This window comes from Onychostoma macrolepis, chromosome 11, assembly GCF_012432095.1.
Source record: "Onychostoma macrolepis isolate SWU-2019 chromosome 11, ASM1243209v1, whole genome shotgun sequence".
Classification (NCBI taxonomy): domain Eukaryota; kingdom Metazoa; phylum Chordata; class Actinopteri; order Cypriniformes; family Cyprinidae; genus Onychostoma; species Onychostoma macrolepis.
Window position 1 is genome coordinate 5,731,577 of NC_081165.1, and position 14,403 is coordinate 5,745,979.

The 14,403-nt window shown below is 40.8% G+C and overlaps 1 protein-coding gene across 5 annotated transcripts in view; it reads right to left on the reverse strand.

Moving 5' to 3' along the window:
• elmo2 (engulfment and cell motility 2) overlaps positions 1–14,403 on the reverse strand; it is a 92,057-nt gene that overhangs the window by 69,970 nt on the left and 7,684 nt on the right. For 4 of the 5 annotated variants that reach the window (XM_058791137.1, XM_058791138.1, XM_058791136.1 and 1 more), the window contains exons 8-9: positions 4,161–4,312; positions 1,009–1,087 (exon numbers count right to left, since the gene is read on the reverse strand). In XM_058791137.1, coding sequence (XP_058647120.1) covers positions 1,009–1,087; positions 4,161–4,312 — 231 coding nt within the window. Of the gene's footprint in view, positions 1–1,008; positions 1,088–4,160; positions 4,313–4,585; positions 4,973–14,403 lie in introns of those variants that run through there. The other variant, XM_058791140.1, reaches the window with a different exon arrangement.

Sequence of the window (14,403 nt, forward strand, 5' to 3'; positions counted from 1 at the left end):
ATAATAATTTATCAAAGTTACATTTATGCATGTTAGAAAATAAGTTGAATATGGCTTTAGTCTGCCTTTTTACTCTCTAAGAAGCTGATCTCATTGTGTGTGTGTAGTTAACCATATTTGATAATATTCAGAGCAGAGCCCGGCAACCTTGAAGTACAGATAAGTGTTCTCTGCGTATGTGTGTGAATGTCTATCTTTGCAGCTAGATGCAGAGAGAGAGCTCTAGGAGGAAATCGTCATTTGCTGTCACCCTGATGTCCAGGGTAACAGATTGCGTCTGACTTCTGATCAATTGTCACCAAATATAATCAGTAGAAAATATGCTTCGAGTTTTATGTCCATGTGTGGAGATTTTCTAAGTTTATCTACCAACTAGAATATTGCTTGTCTATGCATTGACGTAATTAGTGACCTCTGTTAGAGTATAACTGTTGGTGTCTAGAACATGTACGCAGAGCGGCCTACGAACTCTATTGCGAGTCTTGAAGCTGACTTCTGCTGTTGAAACTGCAAACTATCTTCAGTAAATTTTCTTCATTTTTAATCGAATCTCTTGATTCAACACACCTGGTCCGAGGGTCTTTACTGTAAATTCCCCTACAGTATTTTGGATAACTTTTGGAATAAAGCTGCACTTGGGTTCTTAAACTCGCCTTCAGTTCAGTTACACTGTAATATCAGGACTAATTAAATGCTGTTTGACCAATAAGATATGAGGACTGTTGTATACAAATGAATAAGTAACTATACTTTGGTTTTACTTTTTCTTTGTGTGACAGTTTCCTAGACTTCTGTTTTGTTTTTATTTACTGCTTGAAATGTCTGACTATTATAAACGTATCCCTCACAGACTCACTGAATGCTACAAATCTATGTTACGTTTACATGTTATTAGATCTGTTACACTTGTGAATGACAGTCTGGGAACACATCGCTCAGGTTTGTGTCATTTCTGATGTGATTGGACCTTTCAAGCACCAGTGAGTTGGTTCGTGTGTGTGTGTTCACCTGGCGTCTGTCCTCTGGGGTTTTGAGGAACAGGGCATTGATGAGGGCGATGGCATACGTCTGGATCTCCTGATTGGATCTGCAGGGATGATCGTACACACACACAGTTAGAGGTATCTTGCTCTTGATTTCCAACACTTCTGGACTCTAGACCATTTGTCACTCTCTCATGTCTCCAGCTGACTGGAGCTCGACTTCAGGAGACGAGAGGGCCACGTTCAACCGGCATCACCACCACCATCACTGAACGTGCAATACAATTACGCAGTTTTGAGTGATGAGCTATTAAGGAAAATAATTAAAAGGATCATGAAATAAAGAATCAAAATGTTCTTGATATTTACCCATAAGACGTTACTCTACACCTCCCCGGTTAAAATATGAATGATTGCTTTCTACCCTTCTGAAACGCCCAGATTTGAAATCAAGTACTTAACATGCGTCATTGTCTTACGTAATCAAGCAGGAGTGTTCTGAACAACTCCTGGATGTTTATAAATCACAGGAGCAATACTGATGTTGGATAAAAATGTCGAGTAAGACCGTCAAACTCTAATATGCGGGGACCTAATGAAGACAGACAGAGACGTAATGAAAGAAACAAAACTACAACAGAGAACAAGAACAAAGCAAACAGGAACAACAGCAACCTTTACATACAACAACTGACAAAGCAACAAGGGAAACACAAGGGATATATATATATATATATATATATAGGCTAAAAATCTAACAAGACCCACCTCAGTGTTGGGTAAGTTACTCAAAAAAAAGTAATCCACAACAAATTACTAATTACTTTAAAATTGTAATTTGATTACATTACTGATTACTACATTTAAAAGGTAATCAGATTACTAATTACTTTACTGTCAAGTTACTTTCAAGTTTACTTTTCAAATGATCAAACCTAAAAAAATATACTACAAAGTGGAACCCATAGTTCTTTCATTAAAGGGATAGTTCACCCAAAATTGAAAATGTGATGTTTATCTGCTTACCCCCGGGGCATCCAAGATGTGGGTGACTTTGTTTCTTCATTAGAACACAAACTAAGATTTTTAACTCAAACCGTTGCAGTCTGTCAGTCCTATAATGCAAGTCAATGGGCACACAATCTTTGAGAGTAAAAAAACCATGCACAGACAAATCCAAATTAAACCCTGCGGCTCGTGACGATACATTGATGTCCTAAGACATGAAACAATCGTTTTGTATGAGAAACTGAACAGTATTTTTATAATTTTTTACCTCTAATACACCACTATGTCCAACTGCCCTGAGCGCGTGCACGGCATCCGGTGCATGACGTCTGTATGTGTATGTCTGTATGGATTTGTCTGTGCATTTTTTTTTACTCTCAAAGAGTGTGTGCCCATTGACTTATAGGACTGACAGACTGCAACGGTTTGAGTTAAAAATTTTAGTTTGTGTTCTACTGAAGAAACAAAGTCACCTACATCCTGGATGCCCTGGGCGTAAGCAGATAAACATCAAATTTTCATTTTTGGGTGAACTATCCCTTTAATTTAATATTGTCTGAAAAATTACATAAGTATTATTTGTATACGCTCGCAGTATCAACAAAACGTAAAAACAAAGCAATAACAAGAAAGAAGAATGCGATGTGACACAGCTTAATCCAGCGGATGATCTCATTCTGATTTGTCATTTATTTTTACTTATATTAGTCTTATTGTGACAAGAACTCGTACACCTTCACTTGTTGAATTTTCCCAAACTATAATGCCAGACTAAAATATGTGAAATCGAGTGCAACATTTTGAAATATGATAGGCAACCTTTCATTGCATCTAAACGTTGTAGGACTCGTCTGCATTTTAGCTCGCATTCTCCGGTGATTTATTAAAGGGCATAGTGACGCACAAAACATTATTTTTACTTGTTTTTTAACACTGCATTTGTAACTTAAGTAATGTAATTTTATTGACTTTAGTAACTGTAATCAAATTACATAAATTTAAAATGTAACGCATTACATTACTGCGTTACCAGAAAAAGTCATTAGAATACAGTAACGTTACTGTGTAACACATTATACCCAACTTTGACCCACCTCATAATCAAAATTACAAGAAAGACTACAAACTGACTACAAACAGAACAGCAAACAGAAAGTATCCCTTTTGAAAATTAACCATGATTTTGCTACACTAACCATAGTTTAACCATGGTATTTGTAGTGGAACTGTGGTTATACAAATGGTAATCAATATGCCAAAAAAACATGGCTACTACACTTTTACTACAATAAAGCCAGGGTTGATTTTTGTAAGGATAACAAAAGTCCTCAGACCACAAACAGGGAACATATAATGCAGATGTTGTTCTGTCAGTGGATGTAAAGAAACTGCACCTCCAAAATCTTTGCATGGCCTTCCTAGCATTCTAAATGCATGGCTGAAGTTTATACAACTCACTGTTTCCTGAATTATTATTACACATGCTGCCACTTTTTAAACATCTTTTATTGAAAGATACGGCAGTGCCATGCATTTTGTCCTCAGAGGAAATGCAGGTCAGTACATTTAACACTATTAAGACACCAAGCGTATCACTGTATGAGTGCTGCTAATAAATTCAGTACATACCAACAAATGAGAATGAATAAAAGCACTTTTAGAACAATATGCTAAAAGTTAATCAATTAAGTAAGCAAAAGCAATTACAATGCTAAAACAGACTGTTGCAGACGTTTTTCTTCTGTCTCGGGCACGGCTCACACAATGCTTGCCATCTCAAGTATCAAAACACATGGCACTCTGTTAAACAGAGCGTGGATGCGGTGTGATGAGGTTAGCCAATCATAGCAGTGGCCGTTTACTTCCGTTTCTGCAAGAGCCGCTTCAAATGGAGTCCTTTTCACAAAGTGAAAATGAGGATGAAAAATTAGCATTTATCAATATTGGATATATAAACTAACTTTGAGAAACTAATCTGAAAGTCTGAAACTGCATTTCATGACCCCTTTAACAGTCCTGTGATGTTTTACTCTAGGTGTCCAGTCACAGACGCGACCCCGTCCTCCTGTCAGTACGTGAGTGTGTGTGTGTGTGCGTGCGTGCAGGAGAGAGGCATGTGACCTGCGCTGCGGTGAATGTGTGCGTGTGTGTGTGCGTGTATGTGCTCACACTTGCAGGTGTGCGATGAGCTGCGCCACAGTGGTCTCCTGTGCCACCCGCTGGTACAGGCTGTGGCTGTTCAGCACCATGCTCTCCAGGATGGCCAGTGAGCGCTGCAGAATGGACACGTCCACCATGGGCTGGTTCACGTATCCCGCGATCTGTCACACACCACACGTCAATCACATCACTGACATCATCATTCACCACATTAGCTGCAATCTTCCAGACAATTTAATTGAACGCTGACAACAAATTAATTTCCTTTTGGGGTCAGTAAGGTTTTTTTGTTTTTTTTTGAAAGATTAGTCTTTGCTCACCACGGTTGCATTTATTTGATCAAAAATACATTAAAATTAGTGAAATATTATTAGAACGTAAAACAGCTGTTTTACACCCCCATTCCTGGGGGTGCACATCACAGAGGATCTCACCTGGTCCACCAACACCATGTCACTCTCCAAGAAGGCACAACAGCGCCTACACTTCCTCCGCCGGCTGAAAAGAGCAAGTCTCCCTCCACCCATCCTCACCACTTTCTACAGGGGCACCATTGAGAGTGTGCTGACCAGCTGCATCACTGTCTGGTACGGGAACTGTACTGCAGCAGACCGCAAGACCCTCCAGCGGACAGTGAACACAGCTGCAAGGATCATCTGTGCCCCTCTCCCCTCCATCCTGGATATTTTACTCACACGATGCTCCAGCAAAGCCAATAGTATCGTGAAGGACTCCACACACCCCTCCCACAGTCTCTTCCAGCTCCTACCATCAGGAAGACGGTACGGAGCATCAGAGCCCGCTCTGCCAGACTGCTCAACAGCTTTTTCCCCAGGCTGTGAGAGCCCTGAACTCAAATCACCCCGCCCTCTCTGAACCCCATAAAACCCCTACCTCCTGTAACATGTAACGTGCAATTCAAGTGTGCTACACACAGGTGAGTGGGCCTGTACAAACCACCTGTAGTAACACACTCTCCTCCTCTATGCGCACTAGTCACTTTTCACACACACTGCTGTGTGTACACAAATCCCACAAAAGAACTCAGTAATATATGTATGTTTACATGCTCATGCACTACAAATCCTCCTGCACTGTTCCCCAGCCAGCTGCTTGAACTCAATGTTTCTCCTTGCACATGTACAGTATTTATCTGAAGCATTCGTATAGTTTGTATAGTTTGTATTTTTTAGTTTGTATAGGTACTTTTTTATAGATAGTATATTTATATTTATAGTCAAAATCTATCAGTAGGATAGTTGTGTATAGGTTTATATTGTCTTACTCCATTGTTGTATGCCTGTATTTATGTAGCACCGTGGTCCTGTGAGGCACGACATTTCGTTCCACTGTATGCCCCCGCATGTAGCGGAATGACAATAAAGCTCAACTTGACTTGACTTGACTTGTTTTCCATGTGAATATCTGGTAAGCTTAAAATTAGTGCTGTCAAACGATTAATCGTGATTGATCACATCCAAAATAAAAAATTTTGTTTACATAATACAGTGCCCTCCAAAAGTATTGGAATAGTGAAGACAAAATTGTTCTGTTGGCTGTGGAGTCAAGACATTTGCAAATATGATGAAAAGATGAATATGAGACAAAACTACAGAATGTCACATTTTATTATTAGCCGTTTCAACACAAATGTTTTACCAAATAAAAAGAACAGCACTTTTAGAGTTCATCCCACTCATTGATGTGAGCATAAGTATTTGGGACAGTTGAACATAAGGCAGATATAAAAGATTAAAAGCTATTATTTAGTTGCTGATCCCTTGCGCACTATCACAGCTGTGAGTCTGTGACCCATAGACATCACCAGACTCTTGGTCTCATCCTTTCAAATACTTTTCCCAGCTTTTAATGCAGCCAATTCCAATTTTTGCTTGTTTTGGGGAGTTTCTGCCTTTACTCTCTTCAGCTGGTGAAATTCATGTTCATTTAAATCTGGAGATTGACTTGGGCAATCTAAGACTTTTAATTTCTTTGCCCTTATAAATTCCTTAACTAAACTGGCAGGGTGTTTTGGGTCATTGTCCTGATGCAATATGAAGCACTTCCCAATGAATCTGGTGGCTTTCACAGCTTTTATAATTTGGTTGTCATCAACTACTGTTGTTTTCTCAGCCGATCAGGTAGTTGTTGGTTGCTAGTGTCGCTGGGGTTTCCAAAATCTTGATTTCTCCATGCCCTTTGTTTTTAATTGACTTCCTCTTTTCTTTTAGCATCCAAATTGCTTGCTTTTCTCTCAAAGTCAGCTCCCTCATCTTCATCCTGGTTTGTATGTGTCATCATCGAATGCAAGATTCCGAATGCAGAAGTAATGGATATAACTGATACGACACATTCTCTGCTTTTAATATCTGAAGAATTAATGCAACAGGACACAGCTGATCACTTAGAAAGACCTGTGAGGCAACTGTTCCAATACTTATGCTCACACCAGATAGAGGGATGAAACTCTAAAAGTGCTGAACTTCTTAGCTGGTAAAACATATACGTGTTGAATCACCTAATAATAAAATTTGACATTCTGTAGTTTTGTCTCATATTCATCTTTTAATCATATTTGTAAATGTCTTGACTCCACAGCCAACAGAGCAATTTTGTCTTTACTGTTCCAATACTTTTGGAGGGCACTGTATGTGTGTGTACTGTGTATATTTATTATGTATACAGTCATGGCCAAAAATATCGGCACACTTGCAATTCTGTCAGAAAATGCAACCCTTCTCTCAGAAAATTGTTGCAGTTGCAAATGTTTTGGTACTCACATGTTTATTTATTTATTTATTTATTTTTGTTTGCATTGGAACAACACAAAAAAACTAAGAAGAAAAGTCCAATCTGATACAATTCCACATAGAACCCAAAATATGCACTGGACAAAATTATTGGCACCCTTAACTTAATATTTGGTAGCACCCCCTTTGGAAAAAAAATGACTGAAATCAATCACTTCCTGTAGGCTAACCATGAATGAGTTTCTTACACCTCTCTACTGGAATTTTGGACCACTCTTCTTTTGCAAACTGCTCAAGGTCATTCAGATTTGAAGGATGCCTTCTCCCAACTGCTGTTTTGAGATCTCTCCACAGGTGTTCTATGGGATTCAGATCTGGACTCATTGCTAGCCATTTCAGAACTCTCCAGCGCTTTGTTTGTAACCATTTCTGAGTGCTTTTTGAAGTGTGTTTCAGGTCATTGTCCTGCTGGAAGACCCATGACTTCTGGTGGAGACGCAGCTTTCTGAAACTGGCCACTACTTTGCGCCCCAAAATTCTTTGGTAATCATCGGATTTCATGATAATGTTCACACAGTCAAGGCATCCAGTGCCTGTTGCAATTTATTAGTGTCAGTTAATTAACACTGAACAATAATAAGTTATAAGAATTTTGATTGCTTTAATGTTTGTGATTGTTGTTAAACTTCAAACGAATTACATTTCCCATGAGCAGCAGCGCGAGAGACAAGGAAGAGAGGAGTATGCTGGGATCGTTGGCCTGCTGCAAGCCATCTATGTTCGTCAATCCTTTTATCATCATTTGTTTTCTCATAAGCTTTGTTCAGTAAAAGTTCCCGCAAAGCAGAAAGGTTACCGTCTCATCTTTTCGCTCCAAACTATATCATGCTGTCGAAACCCGAGAGTTTGGACTTTATTACCGAACTTTAAAATGAAGTTTGGAGTTCGCTCGCGGTTACGCAATTGAGCAAGTGAAAATGACTTAACGCTACGAGTGGATGAGACGGAAGCGCAGAACAATTAGAGCTTCCACTACAAAGATTTTGACTTGTATAGAAGAGGAGATCAACAAGGATGACTTGGATTGTGAGAAATGACGTGAACTGTTGTCATTGCTGAGTATGAGAGAGGACAATTTATCAGAACTGGACAAGGGGATAGAGGATGAAACGCCGACAGACGAACTCGAAGACGAGGTTGGAAGTGCGCAGGAATATCAGGACCGTATTGTGCTGTGGAAAAGACGTGCCACCCGGCTGATTCAGTGCAGCAGAGATTCAACTGCTCGTCAAAGTGACGTAAGTGCCAGTGCTGACAGATCGCAAAATAGACAGTCAGTTAAAGGTCCCATGACATGCTGCTTTTTGGATGCTTTTATATAGGTCTAAGTGGTCCCTAGTACTGTATCTGATGTCTCTTTCCCGAAATTCAGCCTTGGTGCAGAATTTCAGCCACTACGAGCCAGTCCCACAATGAGCTTTCCTTAGGACGTGCCATTTCTGTGTCTGTAGATTTAAATGCTAATGAGGAGGAGAGAGGCGGGGCAAGGTGGAGGGTGGGTGTGTGGCCTTAACCAGCTTGCGCTACCATGTGCTAATGTTGACAGTGGATGTATCGCAATGGCTCGTAGATACACAGTCCTTCAAGCTTTTCAGTTTGACCCAGAATGACCGAATGAAGAAGTTGCAACTCAGCGGCTACAGCAGAACGTCTCCGAATGGTTAGTTTAAAATATTGTGTCTGGATACGGTACTTTAGTTGGTTTGTTTATGTATGCTGTTACAGTTATTATCATGTAGCTAATGCTAGCCATAGGCTCGGATGAAGGAACTATAAAAAATACTTCGGTGTTCATTTGTACATAAAAACACTGAGCAACTGTCATGCTTCGCTCGTTTGCAAGCCATGATGTCTCTCGAGGAAAAAAAAATATTGCGCTCGCCTTGCACGGTAGTAGCTCATTTTCTCATGGGCGGGCAAAGCAGAGAAAGGGGAGGTAACCTTTCCCTGTATTACGACATAAAGGGAAGATTCCAGATTGGGCCATCTGAGCTTTCATTTTCTCAAAGGCGAAGCAGGATACCCAGGGCTCGGTTTACACCTATCGCCATTTCTAGCCACTGTTCATGGCTTTTTTGCAACTTGAAGTTCAGAGCAGAGAAAGAGCACAGCAACTCACAAGAACCAATTGAGTACAAAGGGATGCTGTCCATAAACTATTCAACAAGATAGAGCCAGGTAGTCAGTCATGGCCGAAGAGACTTGAGTACTCCATCAGTTGCTGCGCAGCACACAGCTTGCCCTACAGTTCCAACAATCTGTGTATTTTGTGACAGCGCAACCCATAAGTCAGAGTGTTGTCCCGATTACTCAGTATCCGCATGCAAAGAGAAATTGAAAAAATTGGGCAGATATTTTGTGTCTTGGTACAAGAGTTACATGTCCGCTCTGTAGTCGTCGCCATCATCAGTCTGTGTGTTAACAATATGAAGAAAAAACAGAAACTTCTAGCACGACAGATACTGTGGTTTCATCTGTATCAAGTACAGTAAATATCAAATCATGAGAACCAAATACAGTGTTGTTGCAGACAGCGAAAGCATGGACTGAGGGTCCAGGAGGGAGAAAGATTGTATGGTGTTTGATAGACGGAGGTAGTCAACAAAGTTTTGTTCATGAAAGGCTGGTGAGAAGTTTGCAGTTGCCAGTACTGAGACAAGAGACATTGAACCTCCACACCTTTGGCTCTCCCAATTCTGTGACAACCAAGCATAACACTGTGAAAATGATCTTGGAAAATGTGTGGAACACACAACAGAAAATCGAGATTGAAGCTATTGAGACCCCACATGTGTCCTCAGCTGTCATGAAGGTACCTGATGATCAAATTCAAAGACTGATGAGAGAGAGGGGACTGCATCTCGCAGATTTTCCACTTGAGGGAACCTCTCTGACCCAGAACTTCTAGTGCTCATTGATGCAGATTTCTACTGGAAGGTTTTGTCTGGGAAGATTGAGAGATTAACTGATTCCCTTGTGGCTCTGGACAGCGCCTTTGGCTGGGCCATTCAAGGTATTGTTTCAAACTCAAGCGAAATGAAAACCACATGTATGCACATTAGTGTAGCAGAAGATCTCAAAGCAGTTACACGCGTTTTGGGAAACTGAATCTCTCGGCATCATCCATGACAAAACACCTAGTATAGAAGAAGCTGAAGCACTAGAGACCTTTGAACAGACAGTGACCTTTAAAGACGGGCGCTACCTAGCGGAGTTGCCATGGTAACATGGCAGAGACACATCAGAACTTAAAGACAACTGTAATGTTGCAAGAAAAAGGTACGAAGCTCTCAAGAAAAGATTTAGAACTGACAATGTGCTCTACAAGAGATACAATGATTTGATTCAAGAATATCTGCAGCAAGAGATCTGTGAAGAGGTTAAGGACACATCAACTGTAGAGCAGGCTAGCACAGTGAAGTATTACGTGCCACACAATCCAGTAATCCAAGACGATAAGGAAACAACCAAGCTGAGAATTGTGTTTGATGCGTCTTCACACGAAGAGCATTCACACTCCCTCAATGACTGTTTACTTATTGGGCCTAACTTAAACCCAGACTTACTTCACATGCTTATTAAATTCCGCCTTCACAAGGTCACCTTCACAGCTGATATTGCAAAGGCTTTTCTGCAAATAGGACTGAAAGAAAGGTATAGAGACGTTTTGAGGTTCTTGTGGACCTACGATCCCTCATCACAGAACTCTAAAGGGGAGCCTTGCATCATGAGAATGAACAGAGTTGTGTTTGGAGTTGCATCTAGCCCCTTTCTGTTGGCAGCAACAATTAGAACTCATCTTAAACAGTATGAGTCTGAACAGCCAACAACTGTAGCACTACTTTGGGAATCACTGTATGTGGATGATCTCATTGTGAGCTTGCCTGATGTGGATGAAGCTTTATTTATCTCAGCACAAGCAAAGGCCATCTTGTCTGCTGCAGGAATGGAGCTACAGAAATGGACAACCAATTCCTCTGACCTAAGAACGAGATGGATAAAAGACCAGATTGAAAGCCCAGCAGATTCAGAGACACAACACTGCATTGAAAGTGTTGGGATTGATATGGAGGCATGACCATGATGATTTTGTGTTCAACTTGCGGCAAGTGCTAGATGTTCTGGAAAGGAAAGTGAGTACTAAGAGGAGTGTACTTCAAATCTCATCACGTATACTTGATCCAATAGGTTTCCTAACACCCTATACTATCCGTGTAAAATGTCTGTTTCAAGAAATGTGGGAGCGAGGTCTCAAGTGGGATGAAGAACTACCCCAAAATTTAGCCCACAAATGGAAGCAGTGGTGTGATGAGTTGCCACAGCTACACCTCGTGGCCATACCCAGATGGTATAACATATTGACAGACCAGCAAGAGACAATGAGACTCTGTGTCTTTTGCGATGCAAGTGAAAGAGCTTACTGTGCAGTCGGATATCTACAAGGCAAGAGTGAGACTGCAGAAATTATTTTAACTCTGGTAGCCTCAAAGTCCAGAGTTGTGCCACTAAAGAAAATTACGCTTCCTCGACTGGAGCTAATGGGAGCCTTGATAGGAGCCAGGCTAGCCCATAATCTGTTAAAGGCTCTAAAGATCAGAGAAAACCATCTCTATATGTGGACAGACTCAATGATAGTCTTGAACTGGATCTGTAGTTCAGCACAGAAATGGAAGCCCTTTGTGGCAAATCGAGTGACAGAGATTCAAAGCCTCACTAAACCAGAATCATGGTCACACTGCGATGGCAAACATAATCCAGCAGACCTGCCAACAAGAGGACAATCTGTCAACAGTTTGATTGATAATCAGTTGTAGTGGAATGTACCTGATTTTCTCCAGTCAGTGAATCCAGTAGTCTCAGCAGACGTAAAGCTTTCAGAAGAAGAGGCAAACGCAGAACTCAGATCTAAATTCCAAGTCGCAGTGCAAAAAAGGGTCTGATCAGTGTGGGAGGAAGCTATCAGAAGCTGCAGCTATCTGATCTCAACTTTAGAGAGCAGCACCCATGGATACTACCTGTTAAACACAGGTATTGTGAACTGTTTATTCAAAAGTGTCATGAGAATAGTTTGCATTCAGGTACAAGAGATACACTCATGCAGCTAAGAGATAGATTCTGGATATTGAAGGGTAGACAGCTCGTCAAGCACATAGTCGGAAGGTGTCCCGTCTGCAAGAGGTTTAAGGCTAAACCAGCACAACAGGCTACCGCACCCTTACCGAGAGACATTGAATCTCTCCCATTTGAAACCACTGATGTGGGGGTTTTTTTTGCATGGTGAAGACCAGTAATGGTACCAGTAAAGCCTACATAGCACTCTTCACTTGTGCAGTCACTAGGGCCATAAATTTGGAACTAGTCTCAAATCAAAGTACAGAGAACTTCCTTTTAGCATTAAAGAGGTTCGTTGCAAGGAGGGGACTTTGCAAGGTCATATACTCGGATAATGCAAAGACCTTCAAACGAGCAGATCAAGATCTGAAGAAACTTTGGAAGTCAATCAAAGAGCCCAATCTCCAAATTTTCTTTGCTGAAAGGGGAATAACCTGGAAGTGCATAGTTGAGTGAGCAGCCTGGTGGGGCGGTTTCTGGGAACGTCTTGTGAGGTCAACAAAGTCGTGCCTTAAGAGAATCTTAGGGAAAGCCTCATTAAATTATGAAGAGTTAACCACCATCTGAACTGAAGTAGAGGCCGTGCTAAATTCAAGACCTCTCACTTACGTTCACAATGAGCTGAATGAACCTCAGCCATTGACTCCTGCTCATTTTCTGGTCGGCAACTGACTTACATCTTTGCCACCCAAAACCATTGCATCTAACACTCAGCCAACTGCTCAGAGTCGAGAGATCTTGACAAAAAGATGGAAATACAGTCAGAGGCTGTTGAATGAATTTTGGACTCGTTGGCGCAGGGACTACTTGATGAATTTAAGGTCTGCTCACCAATGTGTAAACACCACTGCAGAGGCACTGAAGGTGGGAGAAGTCATCTTCATAGGAGAGGGCAAGATGCCATGACAGACGTGGAAGACAGGAATGATTGAATTGGTGTTGCAATTTATTAGTTGCAGTTAATTAACACTGAACAATAATAAGTATAAGTCCTAAGAATTTTGATTGCTTTAATGTTTGTGATTGTTGTTAACCTTCACAATATATTCAAACGAACTACATTTCCCATGAGCAGCAGCGCAAGAGACAAAGAAGAGAGGAGTATGCTTTGGATCGTTGGCCTGCTGCAAGCCGTCTATGTTTTGTTAATCATTTTATCGTCATTTGTTTTCTCACAAACTTTGTTCAGTAAAAGTTCCCGCAAAGCAGAAAGGTTCCCGTCTCATCTTTTCGCTCCAAACTATATCAGTGCCAGAAGCAGCAAAGCAACCCCAAAACATCTTTGAACCTCCACCATGTTTGACTGTAGGGACTGTGTTCTTTTCTTTGAAGGCTTCATTTCTTTTTCTGTAAACAGTGCCATGATGTCCTTTACCAAAAAGCTCTACTTTTGTCTCATCTGTCCACAGTACGTTCTCCCAGAAGGATTGTGGTTTTGTCACATAAGTTTTGGCAAACTCCAGTCTTGCTTTTTTATGCCTTTGTGTCAGCAGTGGTGTCCTCCTGGGTCTCCTACCATAGCGTCCCTTTTCATTCAGATGGTGAAGGATAGTGCGTGCTGACACTGTTGTACCCTGTGTCTGCAGATCAGCTTGAATTTGTTTGGAAGTTAATCGGGGGTTCTTTATCCACCATTCAAACAATCCTTTGTTGTAATTTTTAATTAATTTTGCTCTTCCCTCCACGTCCAGGGAGGTAACCTACAGTGCCATGGGCTGTAAACCTCTTGATGATATTGCACACAGTGGACACAGGAACATTAAGATCTCTGGAGATGGACTTGTAGCCTTGAGATTGTCCATGTTTTCCCACATTTTTTTCTCTCAAATCCACAGACAACTCTTTACACTTCTTTATTTTCTCCATGCTCAGTGTGACACACAACACAAAGGCTGAGTTAACTTTTCTCCATTTTAACTGGTTGCAAGTGTGATTTCTATATTGCCCACACCTGTTACTTGCCACAAGGTGTGTCTAAATACAAATTACAGGAGCATCACATGCTTGAAAAGCAATTATTTCTTACAGTTTTGACAAGGTGCCAATAATTTTGTCCAGTCCATTTTTGAGTTCTGTATGAAATTTTATCAAGTTTGACTTTTCTTCTCTGTTGTTTTGTGTTGTTGCAGTGCAAACAAAAACAATAAGCAAGTGAATACCAAAACATTTGCAATTCGAACAATTTTCTGAGAGAAGTGTTGCATTTTCTGACAGAATTGCCGATATTATATTATACCGAAGGGTGCCGATATTTTTGGCCATGACTGTATATAAATACACACCCATGCAGTATATATTTTGAAAATATTTACATGTAAATATTTATATTC